Source organism: Hyperolius riggenbachi, chromosome 10, assembly GCF_040937935.1.
Source record: "Hyperolius riggenbachi isolate aHypRig1 chromosome 10, aHypRig1.pri, whole genome shotgun sequence".
Lineage (NCBI taxonomy): Eukaryota > Metazoa > Chordata > Amphibia > Anura > Hyperoliidae > Hyperolius > Hyperolius riggenbachi.
Genome location: NC_090655.1, coordinates 287836905 through 287853282, shown reverse-complemented (window position 1 = coordinate 287853282; position 16378 = coordinate 287836905). Strand labels below are relative to the sequence as shown.

The window sequence follows — 16378 nt, the reverse complement described above, 5'->3', positions numbered from 1 at the left end:
GCTTGACAAAGAAAAGAAGATTAGATATATTACAGAGACAGTGCAACTAGAAAAGGCTGCAGTAATCCAGATCGCATTAGAACAGATATAAGAACTTATAGGATAGGAGAAATAAGGCTGACATTTTTGTTACAGAGTCTCTTTAAAAACCGTGCGTAAGAATATTGACATAGCAGGAGTTAGAATAGGGCCAACAGAGCAGAAAATTGCCGCCTATGCTGACAAAATTCACCTATTGATTTTTTTAAGGGGAATATTTACAGTGCTACTATTCTTACACTGTTAATGGCAGAGGCCTCAAACCTGCGATAGTCAGGCATTGGGTGACTGGGGTCCAAATTCACTAAAGGGGGTGGAGCCACAAACAGCCAATCAGATTTGTTAGATTGATTTCAGCCATTCTGTTATTGGCAGGGTTCTCAAACTTGACACAGTTGGTCACTGGGTAACTTGGATTAATGTTCAGGAAAGTGGGTGGAGCCTACAACAGCCAATTAAAATTCACCTATTAATTTTCAAGGGGAACATTTACATTGCTGCCACTCTTATACTCTTAATGGCAGATGCCTCGAATCTGGTACAGTCTGTCACTGGGAGACTGGGGTTTCAATTCAGAAAAGGGAGTGGGCCACAAACAGCCAATCAGATTTGTTTAATTTCAATGGAAAAATGCAACTTATTGATGCCAAGGACCCCAAAGCTCATAAACTTGGACTGGTGATTGAGTGACCGTATGTCAAGGCTAGAAACAGTGGGCGGAGCCAAAAATAGCTTTTTACATGGGAAAATATAAACTGCAGCCATTCTTACACTGTTAATAGCAGATGCCTCAAACCTGCTACAGTTTGTCATTGGGTGACTGGTGTTCAAATGCCAGAGAGGGGTGGAGCCTCAAACAGCCAATCTGATTTGTTTAATTTATGGGAATATACAAATTATTGATGCCAAAACTCACAAACTTGGTCATTGAGTGACTGTGTGTCAAGGTTACAAAAACTGGATTGTGTCAAAAAACAGATTTCCCTGGGAAAATGTAGACTGCAGCCCTTCTTACACTGTTAATGGCAGAGTTCTCAAACTTTGCACAGTTGGTCACTGGGTGACTGGGATTAATATTCAGTAAAGTGAGTGGAGCCTAAAAAAGCCAATCAAAATTCACCTGTTGATTTTCAGGGAGAATATTAAAATTGCTGCCATTCTTGCACTGTTAATGGCACAGGCCTCAAACCTGATACAGTTGGTCATTGGGTCACTGGGGTTCAAATTCATAAAAGGGGGCGGAGCCACACGCAGCCAGATTTGTTTAATTTCAATGAGAAAATGCAAATTATTGATGCCAAGGATCCTAAAGCTCATAAACTTGGTAATTGAGTGACTGTGGGTGGAGCCAAAACAAAAGTGGATGCAGCCAAAACAAATTTCACTGGGAAAATATAAACTGCAGCCCTTCTTACACTGCTATTGGCAGGGTTCTTGAACCTTCCCCAGCTGGTCACTGGGTGACTGAGATTAGTATTCAGAGAAGTGGGTGGAGCCTATCATAGCCAATCAAAATTCACCTGTTAATTTTTCAAGGGGAATATTTGAATTGCTGCCATTTTTACACTGTTAATAGTAGATGCCTCAAACATGCTACAGTTGATCATTGGGTGACTGGGGTTCAGATGCTGGAGAGGGGTGGAGCCTCAAACAGCCAATCTGATTTGTTTAATTTCTATAACGATATACAAATTATTGATACCAACGACCCCAAAGCTCACAACCTCGGTCATTGAGTAATTGTGTGTTAGGGTTAGAAAAAGTAGGCGGAGTCAACACCAGCCAAATACATTGCCCGGGCAACGCCGGGTCATCAGCTAGTGAATTAATAAAATAAAAATGTTGTCATGACCGGTTTGATAAAAAGCTGGAGGGGTTTCCCAAGTTTTACAGAGGGGCACAGTGATTTCTAGTCACACCCATTCCCCGCCTCCTCTGATCTCCTGTCCAATAGGAGCTGCAGGGTTCAGCTGCTTAGTTTCTTATTAGGCAGAAGGATGGGAGGAGGAATGTGGCTATACTGTATGTATAGGAGTATATATGTATGTATGTATATCTAGCTACAGCAGTATTAGTGGTTTGCGATCTCCATGACATAAATGGATAATTCCTCCACCTCGCAGCTCCTATAATTTAGTGTTGTGTAACGTCACAATATCTTTATTTGCACAATTGGGGACAAGAGAGAGATAAAGGGACGTTACAAGGGGCATATGAGTGACACGAGGATACAATGGTAATAAGAATGTGTAAGTGACACCACATTGCTCTACAAACATAACACAGATGTCTTGCTATAAGTACATAGAGGTCTGTTGTCACAGGAGTAACACATTGCTGCCATTGTCTCATCAAGCTCTACAACTTACTGCTTTCTATGTATGGCCAATGCTTTATGTGTAGGGGGGTCAATGAGATGTATTTAACTCTGTAGTTGTATGCAAGTATAATGCAAATTGTATGCAGATAATCATATTTCTCAGGAAATGTATTGCATTGTCCAAATTTCAAGATAAAGAAAATGTGCACGCAAAGTTATTGTCATGTGATTGGCCGCCTGTAATGAGCACAACCTTCTAAGAAAAATTTCAGGATACAATCCTTTAGATGTGTAAAGGATCAAAACACAGTCCTTTTTCAGGGCAGTCCACCTTGCCCACCAACACTTGTTTTTGTATCTTTAAAAAGGACTATAACAACTGATGCAATCTCAAGAAGGCAAAAAAGATCTCTGAAAAACTTTATTCGCACAAGTAAAAAACATCCAAAAACATGGTTCTTCAATATCACAATAGTAGGTCTTGGAAATACAATAAATTAGTTTTGAATTAGTAAATGCCTTGAAGTTTAATACCTGCAAAGCTATAACCAGTTACTGATTCAAAACTAATTTATTGTATTTCCAAGACCTACTATTGTGATATTGAAGAACCATGTTTTTGGATGTTTTTTACTTGTGCGAATAAAGTTTTTCAGAGATCTTTTTTGCCTTCTTGAGATTGCATCAGTTGTTATAGTCCTTTTTAAAGATACAAAAACAAATGAGCACAACCTTCTGCAGTTCTCTATCAGGCTGATAACTAGCGATGGTCAGTGACATGCCCATAACTCTGAGATGGTGCAAATTATATTATAATTATATGCAGAGTTATGCAGATGCTGCATCTGGCCCATTTCCAATCTGCATCATCTTTGCATCAACTTGGAATTCTCAGCAGCTCACTGACCGCCCCTAATGATAATTGCTCCTCCCCTCAGAATTCTCTAACAGGAAGTGATGATGTTTCTCTATTTGCAGCGCGGAGTCCCGGCATCAGGAACCTCTCAGAGACTCGTCTCTCTGTATCCACAGACTGTACAATGGATGATGATGACATTGGACAAGAGTCTCCTGCAGATATCCTGGTGACCCCAAATATTCCCCCAGACTCCCCTCACCTGTCTAACTCTGAGGGGCCTCATACCCAGCACAGCTCTCCCCCTGCTGGAGGGTCTCACTCCTGTTCCACGTGTGGGAAATGTTTTGTATGGAAATCACAGCTTGTCAGTCACGAGATATGTCACACTTGTGAGAAGCCATATAAATGTTCTGAGTGTGGGAAATGTTTTGTACAGAAATCAAACCTTGTCAGTCATGAGAGAATTCACACTGGCGAGAAGCCCTATTCGTGTGCCGAGTGTGGGAAATGTTTTGGACATAAAGGAAAACTTGTCAAACATGAGAGATCTCACACTGGTGAGAAGCCCTTTTCATGTGCTGAGTGTGGGAAATGTTTTGGACAGAAATCACACCTTGTCAAACATGAGAGATCTCACACTGGTGAGAAGCCCTTTTCATGTTCTGAGTGTGGGAAATGTTTTGGACAGAAATCACACCTTGTCAAACATGAGAGCTCTCACACTGGTGTGAAGCCCTATTCATGTGCTGAGTGTGGGAAATGTTTTGGCCAGAAGTCAGACCTTGTCAAACATGAGAGATCTCACACTGGTGTGAAGCCCTATTCATGTGCTGAGTGTGGGAAATGTTTTGGGCAGAAATCAGACCTTGTCATACATGAGAGATCTCACACTGGTGTGAAGCCCTATTCATGTGCTGAGTGTGGGAAATGTTTTGGAGAGAAAGGAAGCCTTGTCAAACATGAGAGATCTCACACTGGTGAGAAGCCCTATTCATGTGCTGAGTGTGGGAAATGTTTTGGACAGAAAGGACACCTTGTTACACATGAGAGAACTCACACTGGTGAAAAGCCCTATTCATGTGCTGAGTGTGGGAAATGGTTTGCACATAAAATAAGCCTTGTCAAACACGAGAGATCTCACACTGGTGAGAAGCCCTATTCATGTGCTGAGTGTGGGAAATGTTTTGGAAATAACGGAAGCCTTGTCAGACATGAGAGATGTCACACTGGTGAGAAGCTCTATTCATGTGCTGAGTGTGGGAAATGTTTTGGAGAGAAAGGAAACCTTGTCAAACATGAGAGATGTCACACTGGTGAGAAGCCCTATTCATGTGCTGAGTGTGGGAAATGTTTTGGACATAAAAGAACCCTTGTCAATCATGAGAGATATCACACTGGTGAGAAGCCCTATTCATGTGCTGAGTGTGGGAAATGTTTTGGACATAAAAGAACCCTTGTCAAACATGAGAGATATCACACTGGTGAGAAGCTCTATTCATGTGCTGAGTGTGGGAAATGTTTTGGAGAGAAACGAAGCCTTATGAGACATGAGATGTCACACTGATGAGAAGCCCTATGTGTGTACTGATTGTGGGAAATGTTTTGGCCATAAGTGTTCTTTTCTAATGTTTGTGTTTCTTTTTACATGGCAGCATTTTTACACTGATTCCCGAGGACTCTCATGCTGGTCAGTGCATTAGATTGTTGCTGCTCTTTGGCTGTCTATATCAAACTCCTTCGACTCCTCCAGCAGTTGCTTGCTATTCCAGGCGTTTGTAGGCGTTGGTCCCTAGCGTACGTCAGGCATTTTCTAGGTTGTGGCATTGGCTGGTTGTACGCTCTGCTACCATATATTGTGCGACGACAGTCAGTGACACCCTCAAGCAAGAGGGTAAGACACAGAAAGAAATTTCTGAATGAATAGGCTGTTCCCAGAGTGCTGTATCAAGGCACCTCAGTGGGAAGTCTGTGGGAAGGAAAAAGTGTGGCAGAAAACGCTGCACAACGAAAAGAGGTGAGCGGACCCTGAGGAAGATTGTGGAGAAGGGCCGATTCCAGCCCTTGGGGGACCTGCGGAAGCAGTGGACTGAGTCTGGAGTAGAAACATCCAGAGCCACCATGTACAGGCGTGTGCAGGAAATGGGCTACAGGTGCCACATTCCCCAGGTCAAGCCACTTTTGAACCAGAAACAGCGGCAGAAGCGCCTGAGCTGGGTTACAGAGAAGCAGCACTGGACTGTTGCTCAGTGGTCCAAAGTACTTTTTTCGGATGAAAGCAACTTTTACATGTCATTCGGATATCAAGGTGCCAGAGTCTGGAGGAAGACTGGGGAGAGGGAAATGCCAGAATGCCTGAAGTCCAGTGTCAAGTACCCACAGTCAGTGATGGTCTGGGGTGCCATGTCAGCTGCTGATGTTAGTCCACTGTGTTTTATCAAGGGCAGGGTCAATGCAGCTAGCTATCAGGAGATTTTGGAGCACTTCATGCTTCCAGCTGCTGAAAAGCTTTATGGAGATGAAGATTTCATTTTTCAGCACGACCTGGCACCTGCTCACAGTGCCAAAACCACTGGTAAATGGTTTACTGACCATGGTATTACTGTGCTCAATTGGCCTGCCAACTCTCCAGACCTGATCCCCATAGAGAATCTGTGGGATATTGTGAAGAGAAAGTTGAGAGACGCAAGACCCAACACTCTGGATGAGCTTAAGGCCGCTATCTAAGTATCCTGGGCCTCCATAACACCTGAGCAGTGCCACAGGCTGATTGCCTCCATGCCACGCCGCATTGAAGCAGTCATTTCTGCAAAAGGATTCCTGACCAAGTATTGAGTGCATAACTGAACATAATTATTTGAAGGTTGACTTTTTTTGTTTTAAAAACACTTTTCTTTTATTGGTCGGTTGAAATATGCTAATTTTTTTAGATTGGAATTTTGGGTTTTCATGAGCTGTATGCCAAAATCATCAATATTAAAACAATAAAAGGCTTGAACTACTTCAGTTGTGTGTAATGAATCTGAAATATATGACACACACACACACACACACACACACACAGACACACACACACACACACACACACACACACACACACACACACACACACACACACACACACACACACACACACACACACACATACACGCACATACACTTACACGCACACACACACACACACGCACACACACACACACACACACACACACACACACACACACACACACACACACACCCATAATTATTCATACCCCTGGCAAATTTTGACTTAAAATTACTTTTATTTAACCAGCAAGTAATTTTTTGAGGGGAAATGACATAGGTGTCTCCCAAAAGATAATAAGACGATGTACAAGAGGCATTATTGTGGGAAATACATTTCTCAGCTTTTATTTACATTTGAGCAAAAAGTGTCCAGTCCAAAATGATTCATACCCTTCTCAATAATCAGTAGAAAATCCTTTACTGGCTATTACAGCAATCAAACGCTTCCTATAATTGCAGACCAGCTTTTTGCATGTCTCCACAGGTATATTTGCCAATTCATCTTTAGCAATGAGCTCCAAGTCTTTCAGGTTGGAGGGTCTTCTTGCCATCACTCTGATCTTTAGCTCCCTCCACAGAGTCTCAATTGGATTCAAGGCAGGACTCTAGCTGGGCCACTCCAAAACCTTAATGTTGTTGTCTGCTAACCATTTATTCACCTCTTTTGCTGTGTGTTTTGGGTCATTGTCATGCTGAAATGCCCACTGGTGCCCAAGGCCACGTTTCTCTGCAGACTGCCTGATGTTGTCGTTGAGAATCCTCATGTATTTCTCTTTTTTTCATGGTGCCGTTTACTGTGATTAGGTTCCCTGGTCCATTTACTGAAAAACACCCCCAAAGCATTAGGTTCCCACCACCATGTTTGGCAGTGGGGATGGTGTTCTTTGGGTTGAACGCTTCTCCTTTTTTACCCCAAATGAAGGAAACATCATTGTCACCAAACAATTCCATTTTTGTTTCATCTGACATAACACAGAAGACCAGAAGTCGTCCTCTTTGTCCAGATGAGCATTTGCAAAGCCTAGCGAGCTTTTGTGTGCCTTATCCTCTAGATTATAAGCTCGCAAGGGCAGGGACCTCCTCCTAGTGTTTCTCATATTGCTTTCATTTTAACATATCCACATGTACCAACTACACATCAACTGTATGTATTTGTATTTCTACTATTCATTGTCATGACTGTACAGTGTCTTGTATCTCTTATGTATATTTGTTCCCCATTATTTGTTTGTACTATGTACAGCGCTACGGAAGATGTTGGCGCTATATAAATAAAAAATACTAATAATAATAAAGTGGCGTCCTTCTTGTTCTGCATCAGTGGAACCCAGCAGTATGCAGTGTCCGTTGGATTGTCTGCCTTGAGACATTGCCACCAGCAGAGCCCAGATTCACCAGGATGGCCTTGGTGGTGATCCTTGGATTCTTTATCACCTCTCTCACTATCCTCCTGGCCAGCACAGGTGTCACTTTTGGCTTCCAACCACACCCTCTGAGATTTTCCATAGTGCAGAACATCTTGTATTTTTTAATAATATTTTGCACTGTAGCCACTGAAACTTTAAAACATATAGAAATGGCCTTGTGGCTCTTTCCTGACTTGTGAGCAGCCACAATGTGCAGCCGCAGGTCCTCACTGAGCTCCTTTGTCTTAGCCATGACTGTCCACAATCCAACTGCAGAGAGCTGCTGTTTTTTTTTTTTTTTTTTTTTTTAAATATCTTTATTTATATCATTCCATTTATACAAAATTTATACAAAATCCATTCATACAATCTTCAGCAGGGATATTCCCTTTTACCCACATGTACATATAATATTGATTTTATCAAATCGACAATCTGCTCTTACTACCCCTTAAAAAAACAACAACAAAAAAAGAGAAAAGAGAACATGTCCACGCCTTAGTTTCTTGGGTGTATCATCTTGTTAATCTCAAGCACTCATGCATTACCCTCATGCACCCCTTACTCTCATCCAACTTACATACTCGCTCCTCTTTCATTCATATACTGGTCCTCTTCTATTTTCTTTCATTTTCACTCTCCCCTTTTCCTCCCTTCTCTTCTCTACCCCTTACTTTCTTCTGTCACTGAACCCCATATGGGGCCACCCTCCTGATCACATTCCCCTCACCAACCATCATATTCCCCTTCCCTCTTAAATACCTCCCATTGAGACCATTTCTTCTCATATAGACCCCCCTCTCCCTTAATAAAGCTAGTTAATTCCTCCATTCTCTGTGTTTCTACCACTTCTTTAATCCATTCCTGAATTGTTGGTGGACTCTGGGTGGATTTCCAATGTTTTGCTACTAATATTCTTGAGGCATTAATCAGTGATTTCAGCAAGGAGTTTTTATATTTTTTAACTGACCATCTATTACTATGTAACAAAAAAAAAGCAGGGTCCTCCTGTGTCTCTACCCCGGTGATCTGCCTTATTATACCCCTAACCTCTGACCAGAACCCCCCCCCCCCCCCAATTCTTTACATCCCCAGAAGATGTGAATGATATCTCCCCTCTCCTCCCCACATCTCCAGCACATTGATGAGGCACCTGGGAACATTCTACTCAATCTGTCCGGTGTATAATACCACCTTGCAAAGATCTTGTATCCTGCTTCCTGTCCTCTTGTGGGCATTGCTGACCTACTAGCAAAGGTTAGTACTTTTTTCCACTGTACCTCTGTGAATACTTTCCCCAAATCTTTTTCCCACTTCTCTCTCAAAGTTTTTGTGTGATCCTCACTCTCATTGAGAATCTTATATACCCTTGACAGCATTCCCTTATTTTGCCCTCTGCCTCTACACATTTCCTCGAATGGGGTTAGGTCTCTAATTAGTGCCTCCTTAGAACCTTGACTTCTCACGAAAGATTTTATCTGGGCATATTTCCATTCATCCATATATCCCCCTTCCCCTGTATCCAACAATGTCTGAATCGGGATCCATTCTGCGCCAGCTATTATATTACCAACTTTCAGCCCCTGTCGCCCCTTCCAGTGTGGGTATTTATGAAGCTCCATTCCCGCCGGGAATTTTATATTCCCGAAGATGGGAATCATGGGGGTAGGCCAGGGCGACACGCCTGCGTTCTTCCTCCCCTTTCTTAAAATATTCAGTGTGTGTCTCACCAATTCAGTCCCCTTTTTCTTTACCTCTATCCCACTTTTCTCCTGAATCCAGGGGAGGTTACCTATCGGGCTCCCTATCATTTCCTCCTCTACCATTACCCACCTCTTCTCCTCACGATTCCTGTTCCAGTCTATTATTCCAACCAATACCGAGGCCTCAGCATATTTTTTAAAGTCTGGGACCGCCAAACCCCCTTTCTCCCTTTCCATCGTCTGTAACCTATAGCTTACTCGAGTTTTCCGACCTCTTTCTATAAATCGACCTATAATACTTTTCAAATGACGAAAAAAGGGAGGAGGGGGTATTGGAACTGGTAAAGCCTGGAACAGGTAGAGAAAACGGGGAAGAACATTCATCTTTATGATGGATATTCTGCCGAACCAGGAGAAACATGGCCCATCCCAAGCTTCCAAATCCTGTTTTATCCTTTCCAATAAGGGGAAGTAGTTGTCATTTACTATATCTTTTAAGTCAAAACCTATCTTTACTCCCAGGTACCTCATCATTCTATTCTGCCATTTAAATGGGAAATTCCGGATCAATTCTTCCCTTTGTTTCCCTCTCACCCCCCCCCCCCCCCCCCAAGCGATTATTGTAACTTTGTCAAAACTGATCTTCATATTAGAGAGCCTCCCAACTTTATCAAATTCCCTCACCAAGCTAGGTAACGACCTCTGAGGATCTCTGATGTAGAATAACATGTCATCTGCATACGCTGATACTTTATGCATCTGTCCCCCAATTTCCAAGCCCCGTATGCTGGAGTCCGCTCTCACCCTACACAAGAATGGTTCCAATGATAGGGCGAATACTAGTGGAGACAGGGGACATCCCTGTCTCGTCCCATTTTTTATTTCACATGGGTCAGAGGTCACCCCATTAACTCTTATCTTTGCATTTGGAAAAGTATATAGGCCCATTACTCTTGCACTCCTCTTTTCTCGTAACCCCACATGTTTTAACACCCCTTCTATGTAGGCCCACTCCACCCTGTCAAACGCTTTCTCAGCATCTGTAGACAGAAATACGACAGGGTTGGAGTGGGCCCTCGTCCAACATGCCAGATCCAGGGTGCGGGTAGTGCCGTCCCTTGCCTCCCGCCCCCCATAAACCCCACCTGGTCTGGGTATACCAACTGATTCATAAGCGGTGCCAGCCTATTGGACAAAATGTTTGCGAAGATTGTAATATCTACATTCAGTAGTGCTATTGGTGTAAAACTTTGGCACTGCATTGGGTCCTTTCCCTCCTTGTGCAGCAGTGAGATGTAGGGCTCCAGCATACGGGGCGTAAATCCGCAACCCTCTCCCTCCCCCTCGGTCATTCCATTGCTTCAGCTAAATATCCCACCAATTGTTCACTAAACCTTGCATAATATTCCATTGTTAGCCCATCCGGGCCAGGTACTTTACCTAGTGGCATTTGTTTTATTGCTATTTTAATTTCCTCCACCTGAATCTGACCTTCCAGGAATGAGGCGTCTTCCTCTGACAGCCTGGGCATTCCACTTTCCTCTATATAACTTCTTATTTCCTCTCTTTTCTCCTCTCCATCTCCCGGTGATGTCTCCACTTTCCTCTATATAACTTCTTATCTCCTCCCTTCTCTCCTCTCCATCTCCCGGTGATGTCTCCACTTTCCTCTATATAACTTCTTATCTCCTCCCTTCTCTCCTCTCTATCTCCCGGTGATGTCTCCACTTTCCTCTATATAACTTCTTATCTCCTTTCTTCTCTCCTCTCCATCTCCCGGTGATGTCTCCACTTTCCTCTATATAACTTCTTATTTCCTCTCTTGTCTCCTCTCCATCTCCCGGTGATGTCTCCACTTTCCTCTATATAACTTCTTATTTCCTCTCTTGTCTCCTCTCCATCTCCCGGTGATGTCTCCACTTTCCTCTATATAACTTCTTATTTCCTCTCTTGTCTCCTCTCCATCTCCCGGTGATGTCTCCACTTTCCTCTATATAACTTCTTATCTCCTCCCTTCTCTCCTCTCTATCTCCCGGTGATGTCTCCACTTTCCTCTATATAACTTCTTATTTCCTCCCTTCTCTCCTCTCTATCTCCCGGTGATGTCTCCACTTTCCTCTATATAACTTCTTATCTCCTCCCTTCTCTCCTCTCCATCTCCCGGTGATGTCTCCACTTTCCTCTATATAACTTCTTATCTCCTCCCTTCTCTCCTCTCCATCTCCCGGTGATGTCTCCACTTTCCTCTATATAACTTCTTATCTCCTCCCTTCTCTCCTCTCCATCTCCCGGTGATGTCTCCACTTTCCTCTATATAACTTCTTATTTCCTCTCTTCTCTCCTCTCTATCTCCCGGTGATGTCTCCACTTTCCTCTATATAACTTCTTATCTCCTCCCTTCTCTCCTCTCCATCTCCCGGTGATGTCTCCACTTTCAAGTTATACAGCCCCTTATAATATTCCCTAAACACCCGGGTTATTTCTCCCAACTCATAAACTACTCTAGACTTTTTGTCTTTTATGCAGGGGATATAATTACTCCTCTGCTGTTTTTTTAGGACCCTCGCTAACATAGCGCTGCTCCTATTCCCATATTCATAAAAGGAGCGTTTGCATCTTAATGCCACATTTTTAACCCCTTGAAACAACAATGCCCTCAAGCGCCCGTGTGCTCTCTTTCCCTCTCTAATTCCTCCCAGCACTCTTCCATGTTCTCCCCCTTATGCTGTTCCAGTCTTTTTATATTTTCCAGCGCATTTTTTATATTCCTATCCCTTTCCTTCTTCTTTCTAGTCCCCTTCTGTATCAATATACCCCTCATATAGCATTTGTGGGCCTCCCATACCGTCATTTCAGACGCCTCACCCCTGGAATTTGTAAAAAAATATAAATCCAATTCATCTCTCATCTTTTGTACAGTCCCCTCATCTCTTAATAATGAATTATTTAATCGCCACATCATGGGTCCCTTTATTTTTTCTCCCCACTCAAGTTTCACTATTACTGGTGCGTGATCTGACAGTGTTATGGGGCCTGTTTCTGAGCCACTTACTACAGAAAGTATATCATGCGACACCAGGATATAATCTATCCTGACGTGGCACTTATGCATCTGAGAATGTGTAGTCCCTCACCGTAGGGTTACACACGCGCCAATCGTCCACAAGCTGTGCCCTGCACAGTAACTCTTTACTTCTTTTATAGGTTTTCAAGGATGTCGTTGTTCTTCCCTTAGATGTATCCAATCGGGGGTCCAAAGACATATTCAGGTCTGTACATATTATCACACCCCCCTCCCTAAATGATTCTAATTTATTAATGAATCTCCCCAGGGTTTCTACCTGTTTAACACTTGGCGCGTAATATGACCCCACCGTGACTATCCTGTTCTTCAATTCACCCTTAAGTTAAATCTCCCCTGTGGATCTGCATATTCTTCCTTTAAAATAAATGGGACATCCTTCGATAATAATATAGCCGTCCCCTTCACTTGAGATGGTTGTAGACCGCTCAGATGTATTGTCTGGTAGTACCTATCGTAAAAATGTGGGACACATGGAGCTTTAAAGTGGGTCTCCTGTAGGCAGATTATATCTGCCCCCTCTCTATGGCATAGCCTAAGGATAGATGCTCTCTTCTCCGGGATAGTCAAGCCCCTGGCGTTCAGTGACAACATTTTAAGGCTACCTAACTTCATCTTTATGTACCTTCCTTGTTCTCAATTCTGTCCCAGTATCCATTTTTTAAACTTTTCCACCCATTCTTATCCCCCCTCCCACATTCACACCCCTCTTCTCACTCATCCCACAGCAATCCCCCTTCCCATCCACCCTCACCCCTTTTTTTCTCCCTGAGGAATCTTTCCTCTTGAAACCCATCCCCAGTTTCTTAGGCGTGCTGCTCCGCCTTCTGGGTATTAAGCCACCATCCCCCTAAAGCGTGGAAACTCAACCTCCCCCCCCCCCATGAAGCTCCGCTTATTTCAGCTATCCACCAAAAACTGAGGGGGACAAAATCATCAAGGAGGGGGGGGGGGGGGGGGAAAGAGAGAGAGAAAACAAACAAATCGAAACAAAACAAATCTAATCAAATCAAAACCCAATTTCAGCCCTCCCCTCCAGACCTTTGCCATGGCGCGTTCCCCCTTTTCTCTTCTTCTTATTTTAGCCTTCTAACCCTCCCCCACCCCCTACAATCCCCCCCCCCCCAATCTATCAACGGGGTCTGCGCCAGGGCTCCAGCTGCTTACCTACAATATACACTTTCTGATGATGTCGCCATCTGTATATTATTCTATCCTATATTTCTACTAACACCAATATCCCACAGAATATATACACAGATTAAATCATTCTCACAATAATCTCCCTCCCATAGATGCAATTTGATTGCCTCCAGTGCCACATCAGAGCTGCTGTTTTTTACCTGTTGAATTGATTAAAACAGCTGTTCCCAATTAATCAGGGTAATTAGGATACTTTAAAACAGCTTGGACTATTTGGAATAGTATAAAACTTTGGATTCTCCCACAGAATGTGACAGTTTGTGAAGGGTATGAATAATTTTGGACTGGACACTTTTTTCTCAAATTTAAATAAATGCTCCCCCCCCCCCCCCACACACACACACAATAATTCCTCTTATTATCTTTTGGGAGACACCCATGTCATTTCCCATCAAAAAATAACTTGTTGGTTGAATAAAAGCAACTTTAAGTCAAAATTTGCCAGGGATTTGAATAATTATGGGAAGCACTGTGTATGTATCTATATATATATGTGTGTGTGTGCCATATGCGTGTATGTGCGTGTAATGCTAGCTATAGAAAATACACACATACATATAATTGTAGTCTGCCATGGGGCTGTGTACACCAAGCAGGATTCCCAGTATATATATAATGTGTATGTGCCATATGCGTGTATGTGCGTGTAATGCTAGCTATAGAAAATACACACATACATATAATTGTAGTCCGCCATGGGGCTGTGTACACCAAGCAGGATTCCCGGTATATATATAATGTGTATGTGCCATATGCGTGTATGTGCATGTAATGCTAGCTATAGAAAATACACACATACATATAATTGTAGTCCGCCATGGGGCTGTGTACACCAAGCAGGATTCCCAGTATATATATAATGTGTATGTGCCATATGCGTGTATGTGCATGTAATGCTAGCTATAGAAAATACACACATACATATAATTGTAGTCCGCCATGGGGCTGTGTACACCAAGCAGTATTCCCAGTATATATATAATGTGTATGTGCCATATGCGTGTATGTGCGTGTAATGCTAGCTATAGAAAATACACACATACATATAATTGTAGTCCGCCATGGGGCTGTGTACACCAAGCAGGATTCCCAGTATATATATAATGTGTATGTACCATATGCGTGTATGTGCGTGTAATGCTAGCTATAGAAAATACACACATACATATAATTGTAGTCCGCCATGGGGCTGAGTACACCAAGCAGGATTCCCAGTATATATATATAATGTGTATGTGCCATATGCGTGTATGTGCGTGTAATGCTAGCTGTAGAAAATACACACATACATATAATTGTAGTCTGCCATGGAGCTGTGTACACCAAGCAGGATTCCCAGTATACGCTTTGAGCTTTTATATCTGAGGCATCACACATGGCAGAGGGTGAGGAAACAGGCTCAGTGACATGTTTATCCCAGCAGTGCTCATCAGTCCCTCTTTATCCTCTGAAGCTGAAAATGCTGTTTTTCTTTTTTACAAGCCAGAAATTCATATTCTGTAATGACTGCCGGTAGCTTGACACTTCCCATTTTCTTCCAGAAGTAATATTCTGCACAATAGGGGAGCCTATTACTAAGTTCTACACCCGGGCTAAGGCTGGGATCACACACGTTGGGGTTTTGTGTCATGGAGCAGAGCAGTCTGATCCATCATTGTGTATTAAAAAATTGTGTATCAAATCAAAATCCCAATTTCTGACAGACATCGTGCAACTCCATCTCTTCCTAAAATCGTTCAGGCCTATTGCAACCCCCTTTAGGGCATAAAATAATACCGCATGTCGGGCTATTTATACATATTGTGAAAAAACCACATGAACTGTAACTATAGCTAATAAAAACCCTTTAAGGCTCATTTAAACTGGAGGAGTCTTAAATATCATATGCCCAACTCTGACCCCCAGATCCAGATTTCTCAATCAATTGGTACAAGGAGTGAAAACTTCAGGACAATAATTTATATATAGATAAATCAATTAATTATTTTTACAGTTATTAGAACAATAGCAAATCGAATTACTGCTTCTTACAAAATCCACAAAATACTTCTTAAAGAGACTCTGTAACAAATGAAAAAAGTTCCCCTGGGGGGTACTCACCTCGGGAAGCCTCAGGGTCCCAATCAAGCTTCCCCCATCCCTGTAGCTGCAGGCAGTCCAGCGCTGGCTCCCCCGAAGCGTCCCACAATCCTGCTCGACAAGCCTGACAAGACTTGCTATATTTACCTTCCCGGCTCCAGCGGGGGCGCTGTTGAGGCACTCAGCACGGAGATAGGCGGAAATAGCCGATCTCTGTTGGGTCCGCTCTACTACGCAGGCGCAGGAGACTTGCAGGAGACCTGCGCCTGCGCAGTAGAGCGGCCCGACAGCGATTGGCTATTTCCGCCTATCTCCGAGCGGAGAGCCAATACTGCGCTTGCGCTGGAGCCGGGAAGGTAAATATTTACATCCCCGCTGTTCGGAGGGGCACAGCGAGACCGCCGCTGGAAAGAGGAGGATGAGGAAGCCTCGATAGGATCTGGAGGCTTCCCCTACCCGAGGTGAGTATTCCCCCCCCGGGGAGGTTTTTCTGGTTACAGGTTTTCTTTAATATTAGACCATTAATCACAAGCAAGGCAACCACAAGATAGCATACATCTTCTACTGTAATGTAATGCACGCTTTAGCTTTGAGAACAAGGGAAAAATATGGAAGTGATCTAACCTGTCTACATCCACAAGA

The 16378-nt window shown here is 43.1% G+C and overlaps 1 protein-coding gene across 1 annotated transcript in view; it reads left to right on the top strand.

Moving 5' to 3' along the window:
• Window positions 1–16378, top strand: part of LOC137537282 (zinc finger protein 184-like) — a 127520-nt gene that overhangs the window by 47449 nt on the left and 63693 nt on the right. The window contains exon 8 of the mRNA XM_068259362.1: window positions 3338–4029. Within this exon, the coding sequence (XP_068115463.1) occupies window positions 3338–4029 (692 nt within the window). The remainder of the gene's footprint in view (window positions 1–3337; window positions 4030–16378) is intronic.